Here is a 24,843-nt window from a genome sequence, read left to right as displayed (position 1 = left end):
TTAAAAAATGCATTACGTTATTCAAGTGATGTCAAGATAACATGAATCAAGCTTAAAGTAGTGGCCATTACATATAAGTACCAGCAGCTCCACCAGTTGCTTACTGCTATGTGATATAATAATCCACTAGGCTAGCTGCACGCTTACTAGGGTAAATTACTACAATTATACTGCAGTTTTTCACAATAAGCCCTGTTGTGGTTGTGTGTGATGCAGTCTACTGTATAACTACACTACTGTGGTTCTCAGGTCAATTAAAGCCCATTAGATACCTTGCACATTTTTAGTAACTGAAGCCCTGGTATTATAATGCATTCCTTTCCTCCTGAGGAAAGTTGTTTCAGATCCAGAAACGGTGGATGTTAGTCCAGTAGCTTTAGTATTAAAATATACTTTTTAGAGCAGGGATCACCAGACTATGGCCAGTGGACTGCATCCAACCCGAAGGGCAATTTTGCACAGCCTGCCAAAGACTTCCCTGCCCATGGCCAAGCTGGCCCATGGAGTAAGGTTTCATCATTTTCTTTTTTTTTTTTCTTTCTTCACCACATGCGGTGGCAGAAGAAGTGCTCGGAAGACAACAAGTTTTGTGTGGCAATGGAAGCAAGAAATATTGGCAGGGTCCGCAAATGAAGAAGGAAGTGCTGGTGGGGCCTCCAACCTCCACCAGCAAGACAGAAGGTCTTGCGTGCCTGTGGGGTAGAAGAAGGAAGTGTTGGTGGGGCCTCCAACCTCCACCAGCAAGACAGAAGGTCTTGCGTGCCTGTGGGGTAGAAGAAGGAAGTGTTGGTAGGTCCCCCAACCCCTGCAGCTGAGAAATCTTTTGAGGTGAGAGATGTGAGTGATGGGAGGAGAGGGGTGTGAGAATAGAAAGGAGAGTATGTGAGAGGAAAGAAGGGGAGAGAAGGAAAGGAGAACAGGGGTGAGAAGAGGGAAAAGGAGTGTAAGACAACGTGGAAGGAGGGAGATGAGGAAGGTAAGGGTTAAAGGCAGGTGAGGGAGGGAGAAGAGTGTCGGTTTTAGAGGCAACAGAGAGAGTGTATGTGAGATGAGGTGAAAGAAACGGGATGGAGTGCGAGTGAGAGGAATGGAGAAGGGAGAGACAAAAGTGAGGGAATGTCAGTGAAAGGAATGGAGAGGGGCAAGAGGAAGAGGAGGGAATGTGACTGAAAGAAGTAGAGATGGATGAAAGAGGAGAGTAAAGGAGCATGAAGGTAGAGGGGGTAGAGGAGAGGGGTAAGAAAGGGGAGAGAAGAAGAAAGCAAGAGTATATGGGGGATGTGAGTGTAAGAGTATATGCCACAAATGCATCTCCCTGCCATTCACACCCCTCCCCCATTCCCAGGGGAGAGCTACAGATGGTGAAGAAGAAGGAGACAGGTAGTAGGGTTGCCAACTTGTGGGTTAGAAGGAAAGATGTATCTTTTTTTTGCAGATTACACAGAGATGTCAAACTGGCATGCGTGTGCTCTTTGGCACGTGTTTGTCAGTGCAAGTCCAGATATGTGGCCATTTTATAATTTGCACACCTAAGCCCATAAATCACGCTTTACATAAGTCATGGAATTTTAAAAGGGGCACATGTTCACGCCATTGCCAGTTTCACCAGTTCATCCATCAGTTCACCCGCTTAACCGCTATGTTCTCCAAACCCCCCTGGTTTGATAGTCTGTACTCTCCTCTGTTCCCCCAGACCCTTAGACCCTTGATAAATGGCTCTTTCTGTTTATTTTTAACTTACACATTGTCCCTAGCAGAAGTAAACTTACCTCTGTATCTGGGTGCATACTCAGGCAAATATGTATTTATGAGCACTAGGGATGTGCATTCGTTTGCAACAAAATGATAGAAAACACCACAACATTTCATGTGGTTTTCTTATCGTTTTCGGGGGGGGGGGGGGGGGGGGGGAGAAAGGGCACATTAAAAAAAAACCAAACCCACCCCAACCCTTCAGATTTAATAAATTACAATGCCCCACCCTCCCAAACCCTCCAAAACTTGCCAAAGGCCCTGGTGGTCCAGCGGGGTCCCGGGAGCGATCTCCCCCTCTTGGGCCATTGGCTGCCACTAATCAAAATGGCACCGATGGCCCTTTGCCCTTACCATGTGACAGGGCCTATCGGTGCCAATGGCCAGCCCCTGTCACATGATAGGAGCAATGGATGGCCCACGCCATTTTTTAAGATGGCGCTGGCCATCCATTTCTCCAAACTAATTCCTTTCTCTCGCTTCCACTCCCTTCTCTCTCTAACTCCTTTTAACCCACTGGACCTGCTCCCAGGGATTATAAACCCCTTAACTTGCCTTTTCCCCAAAATGGTGGGGTTAAAGCAATGGGAGGAAACTCAACCATCAGTAACTCCTCCAATTACTCTTAGCTTAGGAAAAATATATTTTGGGGAAAAATACTAGTGAAGGGCAAGGCCCCCATCACATAACTCTTATTTTCCTCAATACATAACACACATCTATGCAAATATGAAGACTGTAGATCATCAGAAGACAAATACAGTACTGAATATTGCTCACTTATATAAGCAAGTAGGACTTGACCACACAAACTATTCACAAGACTAAGTAGCCCTGCTTCTAGTAGTCATATCTCTAGTTTCCAGCCTACTGCACACATATTTCACTCATACAGCGTTATCATATACACTCTACTTACAGGATATTATTCATATCTGTTCTGGCATATACAGCAGCACTGCAAAAGGCAAGTCATGCATAGACAGCATGCACTAGACATATAAACAATATACACAGGTAATTATTGAATACAAATCAAAGATGGGCAAAGCTAAAAACTCATCTTTTTTTTCTTACAAAATGAGGGGATAGTGAATGTGATGGGATAGTCTGGCATTTTGCCTCTTCTTCTGCTGCCAGGGCCTCTGCTGCTCCTTCTGTGACTGTGAATGTTCTTGTAGCCATGAGAACAGCATGTCTTTGTATGGCTTTTTCTTCCTTCCTAACAATTCCCTCACTACTTTTCATTTCATTGGAAGACTAAGTCATCTTTCTCTTCCCCTCTCTTTCATATCTCCCTCAGTTATTAACTCTAAAATATCAGTGTGTTGGAGAAATATACAAACTTATGGATTTAGTAGATTTTATGAGTGCATGAAAAGCAGCCTTCTAAAATGGCTGACCAAAATCAGTTCATGCCAGTATAATGCAAGGAGACAAGAAAGTCAGCATCACTTAAAGGCAAAAATGCCAAATTCCCTTTTATTATATTACCATGAGTTCCTTCAAATCAGTCATTTCTAATGTTGTGGTCCTGGCCGCGAGCACCGCAGCCAGGCCCTTATCTCTTGATTCCTGGACCTGCTCCCGCCTCCGGAGTCCTGGCTTGTGGCCTGTTTGGCGGTGTCCCTGCTGGGGCAGCGCCGCCGTGAAGGTTCTAGTGGACGCCCTGTTCCTAGGTGCGTGCGCCACTTGGGCGCCTATGTAGCCCATTTTCCGTCAGTACTGACTCCGCCCACTTCCTGACGTCAGACGCCGCGGCCTTGATAAGCTGGCCGCGGCCATCCAGCCTTTGCCTTGCAACGGGTTAGCATTCTGGTTTCCTGTTGCGTTGCGCCCCGGAGTGACCTGCTTGGCTACGTCGCTCCGTTCCTGCTACAGTACCTGCTTGGTTCCTGCCTGGTTCCAGTACCCCGAGTCTTGCTCAGTTCCTGCCTGGTTCCAGTACCCGATCCTGCTACAGTTCCTGCCTGGTTCCAGTACCCGAGTCCTGAGACAGTTCCTGCCTGGTTCCAGAACCTGTACCCAGTTACAGTATCACTACTATCCTAGTCTGGTTCCAGTTACCTGTCCTGATCCACAACCCGCCTAAGTCCCAGCGGCCGGGCCCCTACAGGCTCCTCCCGGGGGGGCTTCGGCTTCCAAGGGTGAAGCCACCTAAGTCCCAGTGGTTGGGCTCCTATGGGCTCCTCCCGGGGGAGCACCAGCTTCCAGGGTGAAGAGCATCTATGTCCCGCCTGAACATCTGCCTCCCGGCCCGTTGTCCATCAGAGACATTGTCCATCTCTTCCTAGTCTCCAGCAGGTCAGCCCAAGGGTCCACTAAACTGAGACTCCCATAACAGATTGCAAGGCCATGGACATGGTGGATGCGCCTGTTCCCTTGGACCTGCCAGGGTTGGCCCAGCAGCTGCAGTATCAGCAACAATACCTCGAGGTCCTCACTGGTTCGGTAGGGGAATTGTTGGCCCGACTGAATGCCTGGTCTTCTTCTGCCCCAGAACCAGTACCCAAGGCCCAAGATTCGTCGATGACTCAGCTGCCAGCACCCTCCCGCTACGCTGGTGATTTAAGGACCTGCCGCGGCTTCCTGAACCAATGTTTTGTACGGTTTTCCTTGTTTCCTCAGCAGTTTCCCTCAGATGCGGTGAAAGTGGCATACATCCTGTCCTTGCTCGATGGGAAAGCCTTGATTATGGGCTTCTCCCCTTTGGGAAAACAATGATTCTTCACTAACGGATTTACAATTGTTCATCACGAACTTTCGCCAGGCCTTTGATGAGCCCGCCCGAGTAGCCACGGCTACGTCTGATCTGCTGCAACTTCATCAGGGGTCTCGATCCTTGGCAGACTATGCAATGGAATTTCAGACTTTAGCCCAGGAAGTAGGTTGGCAGGATGATAGTCTTAAGGCCATCTTCCTGGAAGGCCTTTCCAGTCGCATTAAGGATGAGATTGCTGCTCGAGATTTGCCGGAAGACCTCAATGCCTTGATCGAGATGGCTGCACCGCCTACATCAACAGGCCAAGGAGCAGCGCTCTTCTTGCCATAGTCCGGCTTGTGGGCCAAGACCTGTGCCCTCTCTTAAGAGCTCTCATCCAGACATCCCCACCAGCGAACCCATGCAGCTGGGATGGGCCCCGCTTTCTCTTGAAGAAAGACAATGTCACCGTTTGTTGAAGTTGTGTTTATATTGTGGCCAGAAGGGCCACTTCTTGGCACGCTGCCAGGAGCGTGTGGAAAATGCCAAAGCCTAGGTGGTCGGGAGGAGCTCCTCCTAGGCTGTGCTACAGCTCCTCAATGCACTGTTCCTGTTACTCTGGAATACCATGGAGGTTCCTTTGAGACAATGTTGTTCCTGGGCTCTGGAGCCAGAGGTAATTTCATCCTGCACGACTTAGTCTCTCAGTTGCGAATCCCTACGCATAGACGGGAGGTCCCATTATGAATTACCTCGATCCAGGGGATGCTCCTTCCTGGTCCCGTCCAGCTGTCCACAGCACCCATTACGGTCCACACCGGGGCGATCCATTCGGAGGAGATAGCCTTCCTAGTACTGCATAAGGCTGTCCACCCTGTGCTGCTAGGGTTGCTGTGGTTACAGAAACACTCGCCCACGATTAACTGGGATACGCTACAGATTGTTAAATGGAGTCCCTTCTGCCTAGCTAATTGTATGAAGGTGCCTAGGACCCCCGCACTTCCATTGATGTACTCTGTTGTGGGTCCCCCTGCACCTTATGAGGACTTCACCGATGTATTCTCCAAGACCAAGGCGGAGATCCTTCCGCAGCACTGTCCATATGACTGTGCTATTGACGTGCTACCTGGTACCATGCCCCCTCGAGGAAGGGTTTATCCCTTATCCATACCTGAGACCCGGGCCATGTCCAAGTACATTGCAGAGAATTTGGCCAAGGGGTTTATCCGTCCATCCAAGTCACCTGCAGGGGCGGGCTTCTTTTTTGTCATCAAGAAAGACGGCTCCCTGAGGCTGTGTATAGACTATTGAGGCCTAAATTTGATTACCAAGCGAGACCGCTACCCGCTCCCGTTAATCCCGGAGCTCCTTGATCGGCTACAAGGAGCGAAGATTTTCACAAAGTTGAACTTAAGAGGAGCCTATAATTTGGTCAGAATCCGTCCCAGAGATGAGTGGAAAACCGCGTTTAATACCCGAGAGGGGCATTACGAGTACCCTCGTGATGCCTTTCGGCTTATGTAATGCCCCGGCGGTGTTCCAGCACCTGATGAATGAGATGTTGCGGGACCTTATGAACACCTGTGTAATTGTTTACCTCGATGACGTGTTAGTCTACTCCCAGGACCTGTCGTCACATCGTCAACATGTCCGCCAAGTGCTCCAGATACTTAGGGAGCATGGTCTATATGTGAAACTGGAAAAGTGCAGTTTTGAGAAGACCTCCCTGCTGTTCCTAGGCTACATAGTCTCTGCAGCAGGCTTTCTAATGGATCCTGAGAAAGTGGCGGCTATTAAGAATTGGCCCCAGCCCAGGGGTCTTAAAACATTGCAATGCTTCCTCGGCTTTTCTAATTTCTACCGTCATTTTATCCCCAACTACTCCCGAATTGTGGCTCCGTTAACTGCCCTCACCCGAAAGGGGGCTAACGCGGTGGATTGGCCTCCTTCTGCCTGCCAAGCTTTTGAGGCCCTCAAGGAAGCCTTCTTACTAGATACCTGCCTTCGTCATCCGGATCCCAGCCGGCCCTTCGTGGTGGAGGTTGATGCCTCCAATGTGGCCGTGGGGCCCTACTGAGCCAGTACTCTGATTCTGGACAGCTGTTGCCTTGTTCATATTTCTCAAATAAATTCTCCCCAGCTGAGAGCAACTACTGTGTAGGTGACATAGAGTTGCTAGCCATGAAACTTGCCCTGGAAGAATGGAGACAGTGGTTGGAGGGAGCCAACCACCCGGTCACGATTTACACCGATCACAAAAACCTAGCATTCTTGAAGCAAGCCCAATGCCTGAAACCAAGACAAGCCCAATGGTCGCTGTTTTTTGATCGGTTTGACTTTACCTTACGCTACCGACCCGGCTCTAAGAATGTTCGAGCTGACACGCTCTCACACTCTTCTGAGGTCAAAGAGACCCCTGATACACCTCAGTATATCTTGGACCCTGAAAAAGTCAGCCTTGCTGCAACCTTGGTGTCCTCCCAAGGAAAGACCATCATTCCGCATCGCTCCAGGAGAGCAGTCCTCGCTTGGGCCCATGACTCCCTCACTGGGGGCCATGCTGGTTGGAAAGGGACGTTAGATTTGTTAAACCGTTTCTACTGGTGGCCAACGGTGAGACAAGATGTCCAAGCTTTTGTGGGCTCATGCCCTACTTGTGCGGTTCAAAAACCACTCCTTGGAAAGCCCATGGACTTGTTACAACCATTGCCCATCCCGGTGGAGCCTTGGACACATATCTCCACTGATTTCATCGTGGATCTTCCTGTCTCAGGAGGTAATTCTGTCATCTGGGTAACCGTGGACTGATTTTCCAAGATGGCACACTTTGTTACCTTGCCAAAACTTCCTTCTGCCCCTGACCTAGCTGGTCTGTTCGCTCAGCACATCTTTAGACTTTACGGTCTTCTGCAGGATATCGTCTCCGATCGAGAACCACAGTTTACAGCCCGCTATTGTAAAGCCCTATGTAAGAGCTTTAATGTGCAACTTAGTCTTTTGTCTGCATTCCATCCTCAGAGCAATGGGCAAACGGAACGAACCAATCGAACCCTGAAGACATTTCTCCGTGCCTTTGTGAACGAACGACAAGATAATTGGGCCAAGCCACTCCCTTGGGCGGAGTTCTCATATAACAATCACACACATGCTGGTACGGGAAGTTCCCCGTTCCTCATTGTTTATGGGAAGCAACTTTGTCCACCTCTACCTTCACCTGAACCTAGTACACTTCTGCTAGTGCAACTCTCAGCTCGCCAGCTCCGAGCTCTACCCAGGAAAAGATCCGTAAAGCCGCCCTGTCCGCCAAGAAGTGGGTGGATAGGCATCATCAACCAGCACTTATCTTCCTCCCAGGAGACTGTTTCTGGCTTAGCACCAGAAATCTACAGATACATATTCCTTCTCGAAGACTAGCCCCAAAATTCTGTGGGCCTTTCCGAATCGCCAAACGAGTGGGAGCGGTCTCATACCGTCTACGCCTACCTGCCTCCATGCGCATACATGATGTGTTGCACGTGTCATTGTTGAAGCCTCTTATGTTGTCCAGATACCATTCCAGGGCTCCTGAACCCTCGGACCCTTCAGTACCGGACGAGGTTACGTATCAAGTACGTGAAGTTTTGAATGTCCGGTTCCATCAACGCCGATGGGAATACTTGCTTGCATGGGAGGGTTGCGGACCCGAGGACAACTCTTGGGAGCCGGCCCGTAATATCCTTGACAAGGACTTATTACGGCAGTTTCATTTGGACCACCCCAGTAAACCCGGACCGGCTAAGAGGGGGCGTAAGAGGGGAGGTACTGTTGCAGTCCTGGCCGTGAGCACCACGGCCAGGCCCTTATCTCTTGATTCCTGGACCTGCTCCCACCTCTGGAGTCCTGGTTTGCGGCCTGTTTGGCAGCGTCCCCGCTGGGGCAGCTCCACCGTGAAGGTTCCGGTGGATGCCCTGTTCCTAGGCGCACGCGTGCGCCACTTGGGTGCCTTTGTAGCCCGTTTCCCGCCAGTACTGACTCCGCCCACTTCCTGACGTCAGACGCCGCGGCCTTGATAAGCTGGCCGCGGCCATCCAGCCTTTGCCTTGCAATGGGTTAGCATTCTGGTTTCTTGTTGCGTTGCGCCCCGGAGTGACCTGCTTGGCTACGTCGCTCCGTTCCTGCTACAGTACCTGCTTAGTTCCTACCTGCCTGCTACGGTACCTGCTTGGTTCCTGCCTGCTCACTACAGTACCTGCTTGGTTCCTGCCTGGTTCCAGTACCCGAGTCTTGCTACAGTTCCTGCCTGGTTCCAGTACCTGAGTCCTGATACAGTTCCTGCCTGGTTCCAGAACCCGTACCCAGTTACAGTATCACTACTGTCCTAGTCTGGTTCCAGTTACCTGTCCTGATCCACAACCCATCTAAGTCCCAGCGGCTGGGCCCCTACGGGCTCCTCCCGGGGGGGGCTTCGGCTTCCAAGGGTGAGGCCACCTAAGTCCCAGCGGTTGGGCTCCTACGGGCCCCTCCCGGGGGAGCACCAGCTTCCAGGGTGAAGAGCATCTACGTCCCGCCTGAACATCTGCCTCCTGGCCTGATGTTCATCAGAGACATTGTCCATCTCTTCCTAGTCTCCAGCAGGTCGGCCCAAGGGTCCACTAAACTGAGACTCCCATAACATATAAGACATTGTTTTCAAGCTCCTGACTTATTCCATAAGGTACATATGTTGCTCTGAAGGAGGCACAAAATAGGCAAAATAATCAGTGGGTACAGAGATATGATGGCTTGCACCTGATCTTGGCAGGTACTGGTTTTTAATGCTACTTTCTAGAACTTTTCTGTGTTGTGATCAGAGATGAATTTCCCATTATTCAGAGCAGGCAGCTATCTTCGGGCATCTTGTATCTTTGAGGGGTTTATATGTCTTAAAGAAAGCAGGTCTGAGATGAGAGAGAGAGAGTTGCTTGAAGGAATGAGGAGAAGGTGTCCATTGGTTGTGATGCATTTTTGGAGGGGACTCCCTCCCAACTCGTCCCAGTGCCACAGCTTCCAAAGGTCAACCCTCTGCCCTCACACTGCTGCTGTGACTTAGGGGGCACAGCAGAGGTAAATCCAGCCCTCATTGTGATGAGATTCTGTGTTGCTCAAATAGGAGGCATGTTGCACTTTGTTGTAATTCACAAAGGTGAATTTTCAACATGATACATGCTAGAGATGGCATAAGTGATATTAAACAATGTTTATTGTGTAGTACAGACAGGATGGGTGAACTGGGGGGAGTTCAGGCTGAAGAACAAAGAGTGTCTAAATGACCTAGTGAAGGACTGGACAAACTGGTGGACTAATAGGTTATACTGGTAATTTCACTCATACACATACAATATGTTTTAAAATACACAAATGTATATGAGTAAATCCTGACTAATGGAAGTCCTACTTTATTTTCACATGTAAAATATACATGTAGATTTGTAAAATAGATGGGTAAAATATGCACATTCAATGTATTGAAATATATGGTTGTACATTGGCCTACATATGCACATATGTTCTGTGGTAAAAATACACATATGTTATAATATGCACATATGTAATACATGCATGTTATAAAATACTATGGTAAACTGCATTTGGACACATTCCTGTAAATACTGATATGTTCCTTGTACCTTTCTCAGCTGCTGTCTTTCCTCCTTTACCTCTCTCCCCCCTCTTCCCCCCCCCTCTTTTCGCTCCTGCTCCACTCCCCCACTCCCTGTTTTTTGTAATTTCCTCCTTTCTCAAGTTTATTGTAAACCGGCGTGATGTGCTTGCACGAACACCGGTATATTAAAAGCTGTTAAATAAAAAAAAAAAAAAAAAAAAAAAAATACATGTGCATATGCTGCCATGCACAGTTTAAAAGTTATCTTCCTTGTCTCAGACTTGAAGTTGCTTATTTGCAATAGTAACAATGTTTTCACATGGGAACATGAAAATGAATCTTATTGAAGTTGAACACCAGCAAAATAATTGGCTAGACTAGACCCATATTATGTGGTCTATGTAATAAAGTGTGCCATTTTTAACACAATGTGTCAAAATGTTTCCTTGAGTGATGGTATATTGATGGGGATTCCCCTGATGAATTCTGCCTCCTTTGGTTTTCTCCTTGATGAATAATGCCTCCATGGTCTATGCCCACCCCAAATCAAATCCAACTTTTCTTGTTTAACTTCCCTTCTGCTTGGCACACTGTTCTAATCTACAGTATTGGCACCTCATGCCTTTTCAGAATTCACAGGCCAGCTTTGCTGATCTCAGACAAGATCAGTGCAACTGTATCATAAATTTTGAAGATGCTTACAATACCAATTTCGCAGGTTGGCATGGCATGTTGTGTAGGATATGTGCAAATTGCATATATGCCGGAGCTGACATCCCTACTCTGTACAGTTTAGAAGGGATAAAGATGAAATATTTAACTTCAAAGCGCTGCATTTTGAATTTCTCACTGCAAGACACAGGGATGGTAACTTATAAACTAGCACGTGGGGGCACATGTGTGCACGTTTGTCAGCCCGTGCCTAAGGATGCAGCCATTTTATGACATATGTGCACATATGAGTGCATGTTATAAAATAGGTTGACTGTGTGCAATTTTAAGAGGACATGCACCTATGCGTGCATATGCTGCTTCTATCGTGGAAGTGGGGGGAGTTTAATAGATGCGCGTGCCAATACCATTACCAGTTTTCCCAGTTCATTCCCAGTTTGCCCAGGTAAGCAATACGACTTCCAAACCCCCTTTGTTTATTAGCCTCCCTTCTTTCCTGTTAGTCCCAACCTTTAAAATTCTTCTGATCTACATAGAGCATTTTGTTTTACAATTTGTATGTCTTCCATAACAGAAGTATGGTTACGTGGCAGGGGATCCCGGTGCGCACCTGTGCATGTAAGTACTTACGTGATAATTTCAAGGTAAAGTCCAGGAATGCCCATGCCCCACCTAGACCATTCCCACACCTCGCCTCTCTTTTGGAACTTTTCATTTGTGCCCATAGCAGCAAGGATGTGTGGCTTTTAAAATCGGCTCAGCATGTGCCAGCCTGACTTGTGTAGTATCTCCTGGTTTTGGCATGCTCCAGGCTTGTAAAATTCACCTTTAAGATTGGAGTACTAGGTTAAATGAAACTTGAACAGCTGAACTTTCAGAACCGTCTGTGATACACAATTTGCACACGTAAAGTGGATGTGCAAAAATGTATGCTGGAATTTTATAAACATGTTGTGGGAGCGGCACAGTTTACAAAATACCACACACTTCTGCCACAAAAATATGCACATATTCAGTATTTCTAATGCAGGAAAACATATACTTATTCTGCTCTTTTAAAAAATATTGGCCCGATTTTAAATGGCCAACGCGTGTAAAAAAAAAACGGAGTTACGTGTGTGGGCAGGCGTTGCGTGCGCTGCACGCATTTTAAAAGGGTCCCAGCCGCACACGTAACCCTCATTACGTGCAGAAGAGCCAGGCTGAAGAAAAGGGGTGGGGCGGGGAAGGACTGGGCTAGAGGCACCGGTACAGCGGCCATTTGCCGCTCTGCTGGGGAAGCGCATGCCGGTAGTCAGCCAGTGCGTGCAAGTTGCTTCTGCTCTGGAGGAGCAGCAACTTAAAAAACAAAAAAAAAAAAACCCTGAAGGAACGTAACATTTAGGGGTGGGGAGGAGAGGGAAAGGGGAAGGGAGGTTAGAGTAGGTGGTAGGGAAGTTCCCTCCCAGTCCGCTCCTTAATTGCGAAACTTGCAAAAATTCTAACCCCCCCCCCTTGCACGTGCCACTTTATATTTAATAACATGCGCGCACCGGCGTGCGAATGTTATAAAATCGCACATCCATGTGCATGCGCCGGGTAGTGCGCGCACATGGACGTGCGCATGTTTGTTTTTAAAATCTACCCCTATATGTGCATATGTGTTATATGCGAAATCATTGTGACAATTCACTCATAATAACAAAGAATTAAAGCCAGAGGCAGGTATATTTTAAGATACACATGTGTACCATTCTGAAAATACTTAATTGTGCATATACTTGGGATCACCAGCTTCCCGCTATCTCCACCAGCTCACTCAGACTTCATCAGTTCATCTGGATCCTCTAGCACTTCACCTTGAACTCCCACCAGTTCAGCCAGACATTCCACCCAAACACTACAGTCAAAAGACACGTCCAATTTTAATTGTGTGAGTCACTAAGTGGGTTTAAAAGCATTTTGACAAGTTTAGTAATGTATGCATGTATACCTCTTACAAAATAGCAACTTATGTGCATATTTTTCAACGCTGCCTTGGAATATCTCTAAATCATCCTTTTATTTTCTTCAATTCAAATTTACATGCAATACAGCACGTGTATGCTAGTTTTATACATGAAACCCCTGCACAATTCTAAAAATTCACTTGTAAATATTTCAATTTTGTGATTCTCTCAGAAAGCTTCACTGAAAAATTAGCACTGGCATATACAATAACTTTCCTATAGGGATAAAAATAAAGAGGTCCATGTGGCAAATTAATGGCAGCCAATGTTATTCCTGGAGAACAGCAGAGACATTGTTGAATTCTTTCAAGCCAAATATTACGTTGGCTGCAGTGTCTTGAAGCACTTGGAGCCATTTGATCTGAGGATTGTTGAATGTGAAAGGAGAAAATGACTGTAGTCTATTGTGGAAATGACCATGGGGTGAATCAACAGCTTCAGGTCACTATGCTCAAGAAGTGGCCATGGATGGCAGACGTATCTTAGAAAATAGAATGATTTTTGAACTACAGAGGATATGTGATTTTCCATAGAGAATTTGGGGGGGGATCATTTATCAAATCATATTAGGCCCTTATCGTGGGCATTAGGGCCCTAACGCCTGCGATAATGCCATAACACATGTGATAAATAAGGCATTGCGAGATGCATATGCAAATTTTAAAACACTTGTCAAATGGGAGGAGTTTGGGCGGAGTTTATGAAAATGAGGGGTGCTTAACTTTGCGTGCAATAGCGTAACACATGCTATTGTGGGATATAATGCCAGAAATAACTATACCTTTTTTCCTGGCATTATGCTGTGTGTTATGCGCATTTGCGATATTTACAAATCCCGTTTTGGGCAGGGGGAGAGAGAGAGAGAGACTCTGGGGAGGCACACAATTTAGGCATCTTTTTATACCACTGTAAGAGGGGCCATTATGAACTCGGGTGAGGTTTTGGTGGTAGGCTAGGTTTTGGGGGGCAGTTTTAAATACATAGTCAGAGGTACGAACAGCACAGTAGACGTCCTTGAAGATTTTATGTGATTTGGAGTGATGAAAGGTATAAAAAGGTGAGATTTGTACAATGTACTCTCGACCTAGCTTAATTCACTCTCTGCCTAGCTGCTATCAAGCTAGGCCGAGAGTACAATGCACAAATCTCATCTTTGTGTACCTTTCAACACTCCAAATCACATAAAGTGTTCACTGATGTCTAATGTGCTGTTTGTACCTCTGATTGTGCATTTAAAGTGCTCCCCAAAACCTAGCCCACCACCAAAACCTAACCCTGAGTTACTAGTTGCCACTCTTACTGTGGTATAAATAGTTTACTTTATGAGGGCTTTATAAAGAGTTTCTCTCTCTCTCTCTCTCTCTCTCTCCCTCCCCATCTCTCCTTCACCAGCAGCTGTCCAAAATGCAATAAAAGCCTGCCTGGGCACGTCTTAGTTTGCAATTGGAAAATTGCCCAAACCATTTTTTTTATCACTGGTGCTTTTCTTGCAAAATTTATAGCAAAATTATGACTCTAGCTCTTAGAATCCAATTGAACACCCAGTGCACAAACACAATCCTTAATTGTAATAGGAGTGCCTAACAAAGGTCTTGATTTACTAATCCTTTTCTCCTGTTCTATGCCCATGAGAAAAATGCTTAGTAAATGACTCCCAAAACTGGTGAAGAAGGAATGGAAAACCTTGGGCTGATCTATAGAGCCTCAGATTTTGATGGGTTAACTTTGAGTTTGTGGAACAAAAGTCATGTGGCAACTTGATCAAAACAGTTATTTAATTCTGAGAGAGAATCATTAGATTTAGTCTCGTAAAAATGCAGTGATTTGGATATCATTGGTGTATAAGAAGGGCCAAAAATCATAATTTTGAATGAGAGTTGCTAGTGGAGATAGAAAATGTTAGAAAGAAAGGGAGCCTTGAGAAACACTTGAGAAAAGAGGCTTTGGAGAAGAGATGGTGAGAGTTCCATTCAACCTGGAAGAACCAATCAGACAAATATGAGCAGAACCAGGTGAGCGCAATGTCAGCAAGACCAATCTCCTTCAGACACTCCAGAAGAAGGATATAATTAATGTTGTCAAAGGCAGCATTCATGTCTAGGAAGACAATGATTGCTGCCTTCCACCCATCTGCTCTTATTCTAATGTCATCATTGATAAGGGCCAGCATAGTAGATTCATTGCTGTGCCCATTACAGCAGCTGGACTGTTATGGATGCAAAACATTGTTCTTACTGACAATGTTGCTCAATTGATCCACAACCATGTTTTCTGTGATTTTGGATAGAAGTGGCAGATTTGAAATTGGTTTATAGTTAGATAAAACAATGGATCAAAGGATTCCTTCTTTAGGGAATGAGGGGAAAAAAACAGTAGAAAGAGAAGCATTTACCATAGTAGAAATAAGCCCAGCTACAAGGAGGGAAGGATTCTTCAAGAATTTTGAGGGCAAGATGGGATATAGTAAGGGGCAAGGATTTTAGCAACAATCCAGAGCCAACTTTAGTAGTCTATTGAAAGAGGTAAGCTTACTACTAATGGAAAGAGGAGGAAGGACAAACAGAACCAGAATTATCCAGAAAGTCCTTGCTAATAGCAGCAATTTCATCAGAGAAAAAATATCAGCAAAACTATTAGCAGAACAGATAGTGTTGTCAGGGGGTAAGGAGGAAGGTTTATTTGAAAGTTGAGCAATAAACCTTTAAAGCTCATGCAGATGATTGTCAGCACATTTCATCTTTTTAGAAGAATAACCTCTCATAGCAATTGTAAGTAATTTCCTGTCGTGTAGCCAGATGGACTCAGAACGAATGGGTATAGTATGCTCGTGCTAGCAGTTGGAGACGAATCTGACGTCAGCACGGGTGTATATATACCCCCACAGGAAGCGTAGCAACTTAGTAATTTCCATCTCCAAAGCAGTTTGGAGAGCCTGCACGCTCGCTGAGCGTGTTTTCCAAATCTACTTTCTTTTTACTAAAACTTCTACAGCATCGAGCCCCTCACTCCTGCGGTGATACCCTAAGGTCCCTCTCCCAGTAGAGTTTCCCGGGGTGATTTCCGTGATCCCCCGGAGGTTTAAGACCTCGGTCCGGTGGCCGAATCGCGGCAGGGACGTAGCCCCCGGGTGAGGTTTGGGTGAGGCATACGAGGTGCCTCGGTCCCGGCGTGGACGAGGCAGCGGGTGCATATCCTCAAACGCGGCGGTGAAGGTACTTGCCCTCTCCCCCCGCAGCCGGAGACCGCCCGGGTTCCAGCCGGGAAGCGCCGAGGATCAGGTAAGGCGTACATCTCTTACTTTTGGTCTCCGAGGAACCGAGGATCGGCGGCGTGGCACGCTGTGGAGGGTGCCATTTTGTGGGCCTTGGTCAGGTATTGAGCGCCCGTGATAGGCGCATGTCCATGACTAAGCGCATATTATATACATCATTGTGCGTATATTGCTGACCGCTTATTGCTGAGAGCATATTGAATACCATTGAGCGTGTATTGCTAATCGCTTCTTGCTGAGAGCATATTGAATACCATTGAGCGTGTATTGCTGACCGTATATTGCTGAGAGCATATAGTATACCATTGAGCGTGTATTGCTGACCGCTTATTGCTGAGAGCATATTGTATACTATTGAGCGTGTATTGCTGACCGCATATTGCTGAGAGCATATTGTATACCATTGAGCGTGTATTGCTGACCGCTTATTGCTGAGAGCATATTGTATACTATTGAGCATGTATTGCTGACCGCATATTGCTGAGAGCATATTGAATATCATTGAGCGTATATTGCTGCCCGCATATTATTAAGCGCCTGTTATATTAAGCGTATATTGCTGCCGCTTATTATTGTGCACCTGTTGTATTCAGCGTATATTGCTGCCGCATATTATTGTGCGCCTGTTATATTAAGCGTAGATTGCTGCCGCTTATTATTGTGCGCCTGTTATATTAAGCGTATATTGCTGCCACATATTATTGTGTGCCTGTTGTATTAAGCGTATCTTGCTGCCGCATATCATTCAGCACATACTTTTCAATGGAACAGAACGCCTCAGTGTCTTCAGCGGGGGCGCCTCCTGCCTCCGGCATTAAAGCCCTCGGCCTCTGCTCTGCATGCCAGCTTAGAGCCACGCACAGTGAAGAGCCAGACTCCCTATGTGCCCAATGTGAGGAGGCCGTGGGACCCTCGGGCCAGGACCAGTCTCAGCCCCGATTTGCTGACAGTTCCCCAGGGGCTACCCCGGATTTAGCGGGCAGTCTCGACCAATCTGGAATCCCGGGGGATCTTGTACCCCAGCGATTGGAGACCGCTTCCATTTCCTGGGTGGATCTCTTTAAGGGGATTCATGCCTTTGTACAGATGCAAACGGCTTCCCATCCAGGCCCTGCGGTTCCTGTTGTTCCTGCTATTTCTGCTTTTCCTGCGGTGGCTGCAACTGTGGTGGCGGCTGCTGCGGTTGCGGCTCCAGCGGATCCTGTTCCTGGACCCTCACGCCCTTATCGTGAGCGGGACCTCCCGCCGCTAGACAGTCCGGATCAGTCGGACTAGGAGGTCTCACCGGACGAGTCCGAACTCCCGGACGAGGGGGAAATTCCCTCAGGGATTGAGCCATACAGAACCATGAGGCGGTTCTTCCCTAAGGAGGATCTCTCCGACCTGGTGTCTCAGTGCCTGGCGGAGTTGGATATTACAGGTCCCAGCACTACGGTACCCTCTGCGCAGAACCCCCTGCTGGAAGGTCTTCGTCCTACAGCCCGCCATTTTCCATTCCTGCAAGCAGCACAGCAACTGATAGATTTAGAATGGGCTGCACCAGCGGCCTCATTCAAAGGGGGTCGTGCCCTGACAGGCATGTACCCCCTGGCACCGGCTATCCAGGAGCTGCTGGCGTGCCCTCAGGTGGACGCCTTGATTAGCGCTGTGGTCAAGCGCACTACCATTCCAGTTGAGGGGGGGGGGGCGGCCCTCAGGGAGCCTCATGACTGGTGACTGGACGCCATTCTGAAACAGACCTTTGAGGTGGCAGCTCTATCTTTGCGGATCGCAACCTGCTGCACAGTGGTGACGCGTTCCTGTTTGTCACAGGTCAGGAACAACGCTCCAGCAGCAGACATGGAGTCAGCTCTCTTGTTCCTCACAGATGCTGCATCAGACCTAGTCCGGACAACAGCCAAGGGGATCTCATCCTCCGTAGCTGCCAGGAGGCAGCTCTGGATCCGGAAATGGTCAGCTGATGCACCTTCAAAGACACGCCTCACCAGATTGCCCTTTAAGGGCTCTCTCCTGTTTGGCAGCGACCTTGATAAGCTGGCCAGCACATGGGGCGCCTCTCCAGTGCCTCGACTGCCAGAAGATCGGTTCAGAAGGAACCAGCGTGCCTTTCCAAGGCCCTCCAGGGGCAGGAGTTCACAGCGCTTCATTCCTTACAGGAGTCACTACCAGGCGCCGCGTCCTCAGGCCAGGAATCAGTCCTTTCGGACCAAGCAGCGCAAGAGGGGAGCAGGCCCGGGCTCAGGTCCCGGCCGCGCCTCACAATGAGAATCCGCCGATTCATCTGGGGGACGGAGCCATAGGGGGCAGGTTAACCCTCTTCTACCCCAGATGGGTCGAGATCACGTTGGACCAGTGGATCCTCGCCATTATCCGAGAGGGATATTATCTGGACTTTCATCATCTCCCTCCGGACAAGTTTGTGGAATCTTCATGTCCCATACACAAGAAGGCGGCATTGGAAGCTACCTGGTGAGGCTCCTGTCCTTGAAAGCCATCATCCCAGTACCTGCCTGGGAAGTGAATTCTGGACACTATTCCATTTATTTCATGGTACCCAAGAAAGGGGGCACCTTTCGGCCCGTACTGGACCTCAAGTCAGTCAATCGATACTTAAGGGTCCCGAGGTTTCGCATGGAAACTCTGCGCTCCGTCAAGACCGCAGTACAGCCAGGAGAATTCCTCACGGCCTTAAACTTGTCGGAAGCCTACCTACATATCCCGATCCATCCGGATCATCAGCCCTACCTGCGCTTCAAGGTTCTAGGCCGCCACTTCCAATTCAGGGCTCTGCCCTTCAGGTTGGCCACGTCACCACGGACCTTCACCAAGGTGGTCGTAGTGGTAGCGGCGGCACTCAGACGGGAAGGAATCCTGGTCCATCCCTACCTAGACGACTGGCTGATCAGGGCGAAATCGCGAGAGGAGAGCCATCGGACAACCGACAGAGTGATCGCCCTTCTGGAAAGCTTGGGCTGGGTAATCAACCTCAGCAAGAGTTGCCTACAGCCTTCCCAGTCGCTGGAATACCTGGGAGTACAGTTCGACACCCAGGCAGACACAGTCAGTCTCACTACCAAGAGAAGGTTAAAACTCCAGACGTGTATCCAGTACCTGATGGGAGCCAGTCGGCCCATAGCTTGGGATTATCTGCAGGTTCTCAGTCTCATGGCATCCACCCTGGAAGTGGTACCTTGGGCAAGGGCCCATATGAGACCTCTACAACACTCCCTGCTCTCTCGCTGGAGCCCTCGGCTACGGAACTGTTCCACGCGCCTACCTCTGCCTGCCAGAGTACGGACCCAGTTACGGTGGTGGTTGCAGTCCGATCACATGAGCAGGGGGTCGAAGATGTCCTCCCCCACGTGGACTCGGCTCACCACAGATGCCAGCCTGAGCGGCTGGGGAGCACACTGCGAAGGACTCACCACACAAGGGCGGTGGAACAGAGAAGAGTCCGTGTGGAACATCAACAGTCTAGAGGCTCGGGCAGTCCGATTGGCATGCCTTCGATTTACTCACAGACTGAAGAACAGAGCAGTCAGAGTGATGTCCGACAATGCCACCACGGTGGCATACATCAACCGTCAGGGCGGAACCAGAAGCCGACAAGTATCTCTGGAGATCGCCCCACTGATGGCTTGGGCAGAGGCGCATCTTTAGGACATCTCCGCCATCCACATTGCCGGGAAGGACAACACCACGGCAGACTTCCTCAGCAGAGTTAGCCTAAATCCGGGAGAGTGGCAGCTGTCACCCACAGCCTTCCAGATGATTGTGGATCACTGGGGGATTCCGGACATGGATTTACTGGCGGACAAGTCCAATGCTCAAGTACCCAGATACTTCAGCCGCAAGCGTGACCCATTCTCACGCGGAATCGATGCTCTGGTTCAGCCATGGCCTCCAGGGACTCTGCTATACACCTTTCCTCCGTGGCCTCTGCTGGGCGCCATCATCCACAAGATTCAGAAACACCGGGGCCTAGTTCTTCTAGTGGCACCAGACTGGCCAAGAAGACCCTGGTACGTGGACATGAGAAGACTACTGGCAGGGGAGCCCCTTCCCCTGCCTCCTCTCCGGGACCTTCTACATCAAGGTCCTATCCTCCACGAGGATCCAGCTCAATTCTCTCTTACGGTCTGGCCATTGAGAGGGCTAGACTGAAGAAAAGAGGTTACTCGGAGCCCGTGATAGATACACTCCTCCGAGCACCCAAGTTTTCCACTTCCCTCACCTACGTAAGGATCTGGAGAATATTTGAAGCATGGTGCGACACTCATGGCACCAATCCACATGCGACCACAATCCCTATTGTTCTGGATTTCCTGCAAGATGGGCTTCAGAAAGGTCTCTCCCTCAGCTCCATCAAAGTTCAGGTGGCTGCGCTGTCTTGCTATGGTCCCAGGAGGGATGGCAAGACCATTGCCATGTATCCAGATATGTCTCGCTTCCTGAAAGGAGTTAAGCACATTCGTCCGCCACTGAAGTGGCCAGTGCCTTTGTGGAACCTCAACCTTGTTTTGGATTTCCTCGCGGGATCCACCTTCAGACCCCTTCGGGGCCTGTCTCTTTGTTCTCTAACCTTGAAGATGGTGTTCCTATTGGCGGTGTGTTCTGCACGCCACGTCTCAGAGCTACAAGCACTGTCCTGCCGTGATCCCTTTCTGAGAATCACTCCAGAGGTTTTCCATCTTCGCACAGTTCCCTCCTTTCTACCTAAAGTGGTCTCACAGTTTCACCTTAACCAAACTATATCCTTGCCTACTACGGCGGGTTTAAAGAAATCTGAAGAAGGGCGTTGGCTACGCCATCTCGACATAGGCAGAATACTGCCCAGATATCTGGAAATGACAGAAGATGTCCGAAAGACAGACCATCTGTTCGTCCTGCACAGCGGGAAACGACAAGGGGAAGCGGCCTCTCGGCCCACCATCGCCCGCTGGATTAAAGAAGTTATCAGAGCAGCTTACGTGGAGGCCGTGAAGTCTCCGCCTCTACAAGTCAAGGCTCATTCTACCAGAGCACAAGCGGCATCCTGGGCGGAATCCAGGATGCTGTCGCCTGCAGAAATATGTAAAGCGGCAACGTGGTCCTCCCTCCATACCTTCTCCAGGTTCTACCATCTGGATGTCCAGGCCAGGGAGGACACAGCATTTGCGAGAGAGTCCTACATGGGCCTCAGGCAGCCTCCCGCCCAGGCTGGGAGTAAAGCTTTTGTACATCCCATTCGTTCTGAGTCCATCTGGCTACACGACAGGAAATGTTGAGATTACTTACCTGATAATCTCATTTTCCTTAGTGTAGACAAATGGACTCAGCATCCCGCTCAGCTGCCTGTGTACATGGGTTTCACCGATGCAAGGTCAGCCATGTCATCTGTTTCCATAAGAGCGTACACTCTACCAGGTGTCAACGCCTTCCGGTTGGGAATGCTGGCGGTCTCCAGCTACTATCAATCGGTCAGGAGAATCCTGTTTCACTTTTCACTGAGCGTCAGTACACACATCCATAACAGCTTTTGCAAGGAAGATTACTAAGTTGCTACGCTTCCTGTGGGGGTATATATACACCCGTGCTGACATCAGATCCGTCTCCAACTGCTAGCACGAGCATACTATACCCATTCGTTCTGAGTCCATCTGTCTACACTAAGGAAAACGAGATTATCAGGTAAGTAATCTCAACATTATACTCCGGGTTTGGCCAGAGTCCAAATGGTTTTGTGTCCCCAGTGGAGCTGGATGGCAGAGTGCTATCCTTTCCTTCTTCCTTATTACACAGGTTCTCAATCTCAACCAAAAAGCCAAGAATGGGGACCTTCATTAGCTCATTACTGAGACCTTACATTTGTTCATAGCCAAAAAGGCGAGAAACTTGAATTTTGCCTAGATATTTCAGGCAAATCCCACTTGTGCTTTCATCTCACATTGCATCAGAATATGTACCAAGATTTTGTCATCTATTCCAGCCAGACTGAGAAGTCAGAAGTCAGAATGGTTCTCTTTTCATAAATCATCCTTACCATTCCTTGCTTAAGCCCATATTATCTGAGGCATATAAGAAAAGGATAAACGGTGAATATTCTTTGTTGGGAAATTGTGATACTGTTTAGTAGACAGAAGTGGTATTATACTCTATCAATTCTTCATTGATCCCTTTTCAGACATTTTGAATTAAGCCTTAGATGGATGCAGTGGAAGCCTCTTAATATTAATATGATTAATAGAAAAACATTGGTAATAAGCAGCTGCTGATATACAAAAAAGTGAAGACATCTAAGCACCAATACATTAGCATAGCAGCATGGGCTTTTAAGCAATTTGGTAGCCTCTCAAAGAACTGAACAGCTGTTAATACTCAGAAAGTGTAAATAAATACTTCTTACAGGGTGAGATTCCAACCAGAATAATGCATGATAACGTAGAGATTTCAACCTACATGACGTTTATCTGTTAAATCCATGTTACTTTGATTTTGAGCCAATGTATACTGAAGACAGTGTTAAGTGGCTTTTTCAATGTCTCATTTTCTATTAAGTGACAGTGAAGTTTTTCCCATGCTATTTTCTTGAAAATGTTGATAAGAAGCAAATGTTGATATTTATTAAGTTTGTTGCTGATATAATTGTGTGACATAATGTAGATAAAACAAGCATCATGGAAATAAAACAAAGCAAACGAGTAAAATGAATGCAATGTGTTTAGTGAAATAATATTATGACACACCAATTGTGGAAGAACACAATGAAAGGTAACTTTGTTTTAATTAGGAAGTATGAATTTCTATCAATAATTGCATATCTTTCACTTTTTCCCCAGCATCCCAGTGTAAGCACGGCGCAGTATATGATACTTGTGGCCCAGGATGTGTCAAGACATGTGATAGCTGGAATGAGATTGGCCCATGCAATAAGCCATGTGTGGCAGGTTGTCACTGCCCAGCAAACTTAGTTCATCATAAAGGAAGATGCATCAAACCAACCTTTTGCCCACAACGGTGACACTAGATTCATCTCGACTTGTGTCGATGATATTTCTGAAGCTCACATTTAATAAAGGACTGTGCTCTTTATATGTAGAGTCTGTAAAAGAAACACATTCACATGGACATATACATATGCTATAAATAAATAAATAATTAAATATATAAATATATATAAATATATATAAAGCGTCATTTCTATAAACAAAGAAGGATGAATTTTTATATGTATATTTTTTGCTTTAGGATTTATGTATGATTTCTAGGATCCTAATCTGAAAGCTATTTGAGTAACTATTATGAATAAACCAGATGTATTTAATTTAATATTGTGGCATGAAAAAATATTGAATGATTTTATGATTGCATAAGCTTCTATTTTCTAAGGAAGCTTTTATGGAGCCATGTGATTGCTAGACTGTGGCTATAGCTACAACATAGAACAAGGACTTACAGCTGGAACAGGGAAACATGCCTCTCTGGAGAGACTGGATTAGTCTAGGATCTTTTCAAATGTGCACAAAAAAGTAATGTGTGCTTTAGAGTTGACAAGTGATTGATGACAGCATTTAATGATGCAGATAAAGCTAGGGATTGGCCTCTCTACTTTATTGAGTCATTGCACACAGCCATTTTCAAGACAGATTGGATGATTGCTATGGACATGATCTTTCTTTATTCTTGAGTAAGCCTGGGAATTGCATGATTTAAAAACCTGGACACCCATCCTGTGTCTTTCTGTTTTTCATTCAGCTGTAATCTACTGGTAGAAAGCCCATAAGTAATTTATTGATATGGCTCAGGGCTTGTGAGTTAAGCTTTTCCTTTTTTTACTAGCTCCCCAAAATTATCAGCAATGCATACGGCACATGCAGACATTTACATTATTGTGAATATTATTGTGCTCAGTTTTATTGCATTTTATTTCTTAACATAATTCTTCAATTTCCATGCTTTGCTTGGTATTTAAGAGTACATTTATTAACATCATTGTTTAACTTGAAAAATCTCTTCTAACAAACTTAAAAAAAATTTGTTGAGCTACCACTGAGCATTGGGTTGGTGCTGCTGTTTAGTTTTTGAACAATTACTCAGCTTTTCCAGTTCAGAAGCTTTAAAAGTCTTATTGACCCGACTGACCCTTTTGGGGGCAATAATAATACTACAAAGATATATTAGAAAATCAAAAGAAAAAATTGCATTAACTATGATATATTCAATGTGCACAAGCATATTAATAATATAGTCTGATTGTTAAAGCACTAAACTAGGGGCACTACTAGTATGCAAGTTCAAATTCTCTCTACTAGTGACTCTTTGTGTGACCTTGGCAAATTGCTTTATATCTCTTTTCCTCAGTTTCCCCAACTAATAACGAACATTGTCAATCTCCCTTCTGATCTTTGGAAGCTGTCATGCAGATGAGGCACACATTTTAATAATCTAGTCAGACATTCTATCACCGAGAGCGACTGCATGCATGTTTTTGAAGTATTAGAATTGTACATTGTGTTGAGATCCTGTTGGATGAAATGTACTATATAAATGTAATTATTATTATTGCTTATGAGTATGCCTACTATTCATATAATGCTGAATCAGCCTTGATTCTATAATAATGATTGTTGCAGACAGAGGCTATGTTAAACAGAAGGACTATGCTGTTGCCATATTAATTCTGCAAACACAGTATACTGTTAGCTGGTTCCAGTGTAATATGAAGATAATTTTCAAAAACCATTTACCAGGGAAAATTGTCTGAAAATGTACTATGCTGTGTGCAGGTAAAAAAAAAAACATGTGGGTATCAATCAACAATGTCCATATTTTTATTTGTGGGGAAAAGTAGGCAGGCTCA

At 46.8% G+C, this 24,843-nt stretch overlaps 1 protein-coding gene across 2 annotated transcripts in view; it reads left to right on the top strand.

Moving 5' to 3' along the window:
• Positions 1-24,545, top strand: part of BMPER (BMP binding endothelial regulator) — a 642,704-nt gene extending 618,159 nt beyond the window's left edge. For both annotated transcript variants that reach the window (XM_029589775.1, XM_029589773.1), the window contains exon 15: positions 22,823-24,545. In XM_029589775.1, the coding sequence (XP_029445635.1) occupies positions 22,823-23,004 (182 nt within the window). In that variant the 3' untranslated portion in view covers positions 23,005-24,545. The remainder of the gene's footprint in view (positions 1-22,822) is intronic.
• The last annotated feature ends 298 nt before the right edge of the window (positions 24,546-24,843 follow it).

The sequence above is a fragment of the Rhinatrema bivittatum genome, chromosome 2 (genome assembly GCF_901001135.1).
Source record: "Rhinatrema bivittatum chromosome 2, aRhiBiv1.1, whole genome shotgun sequence".
NCBI lineage: Eukaryota > Metazoa > Chordata > Amphibia > Gymnophiona > Rhinatrematidae > Rhinatrema > Rhinatrema bivittatum.
This window is presented reverse-complemented; position numbering and strand designations above follow the sequence as displayed.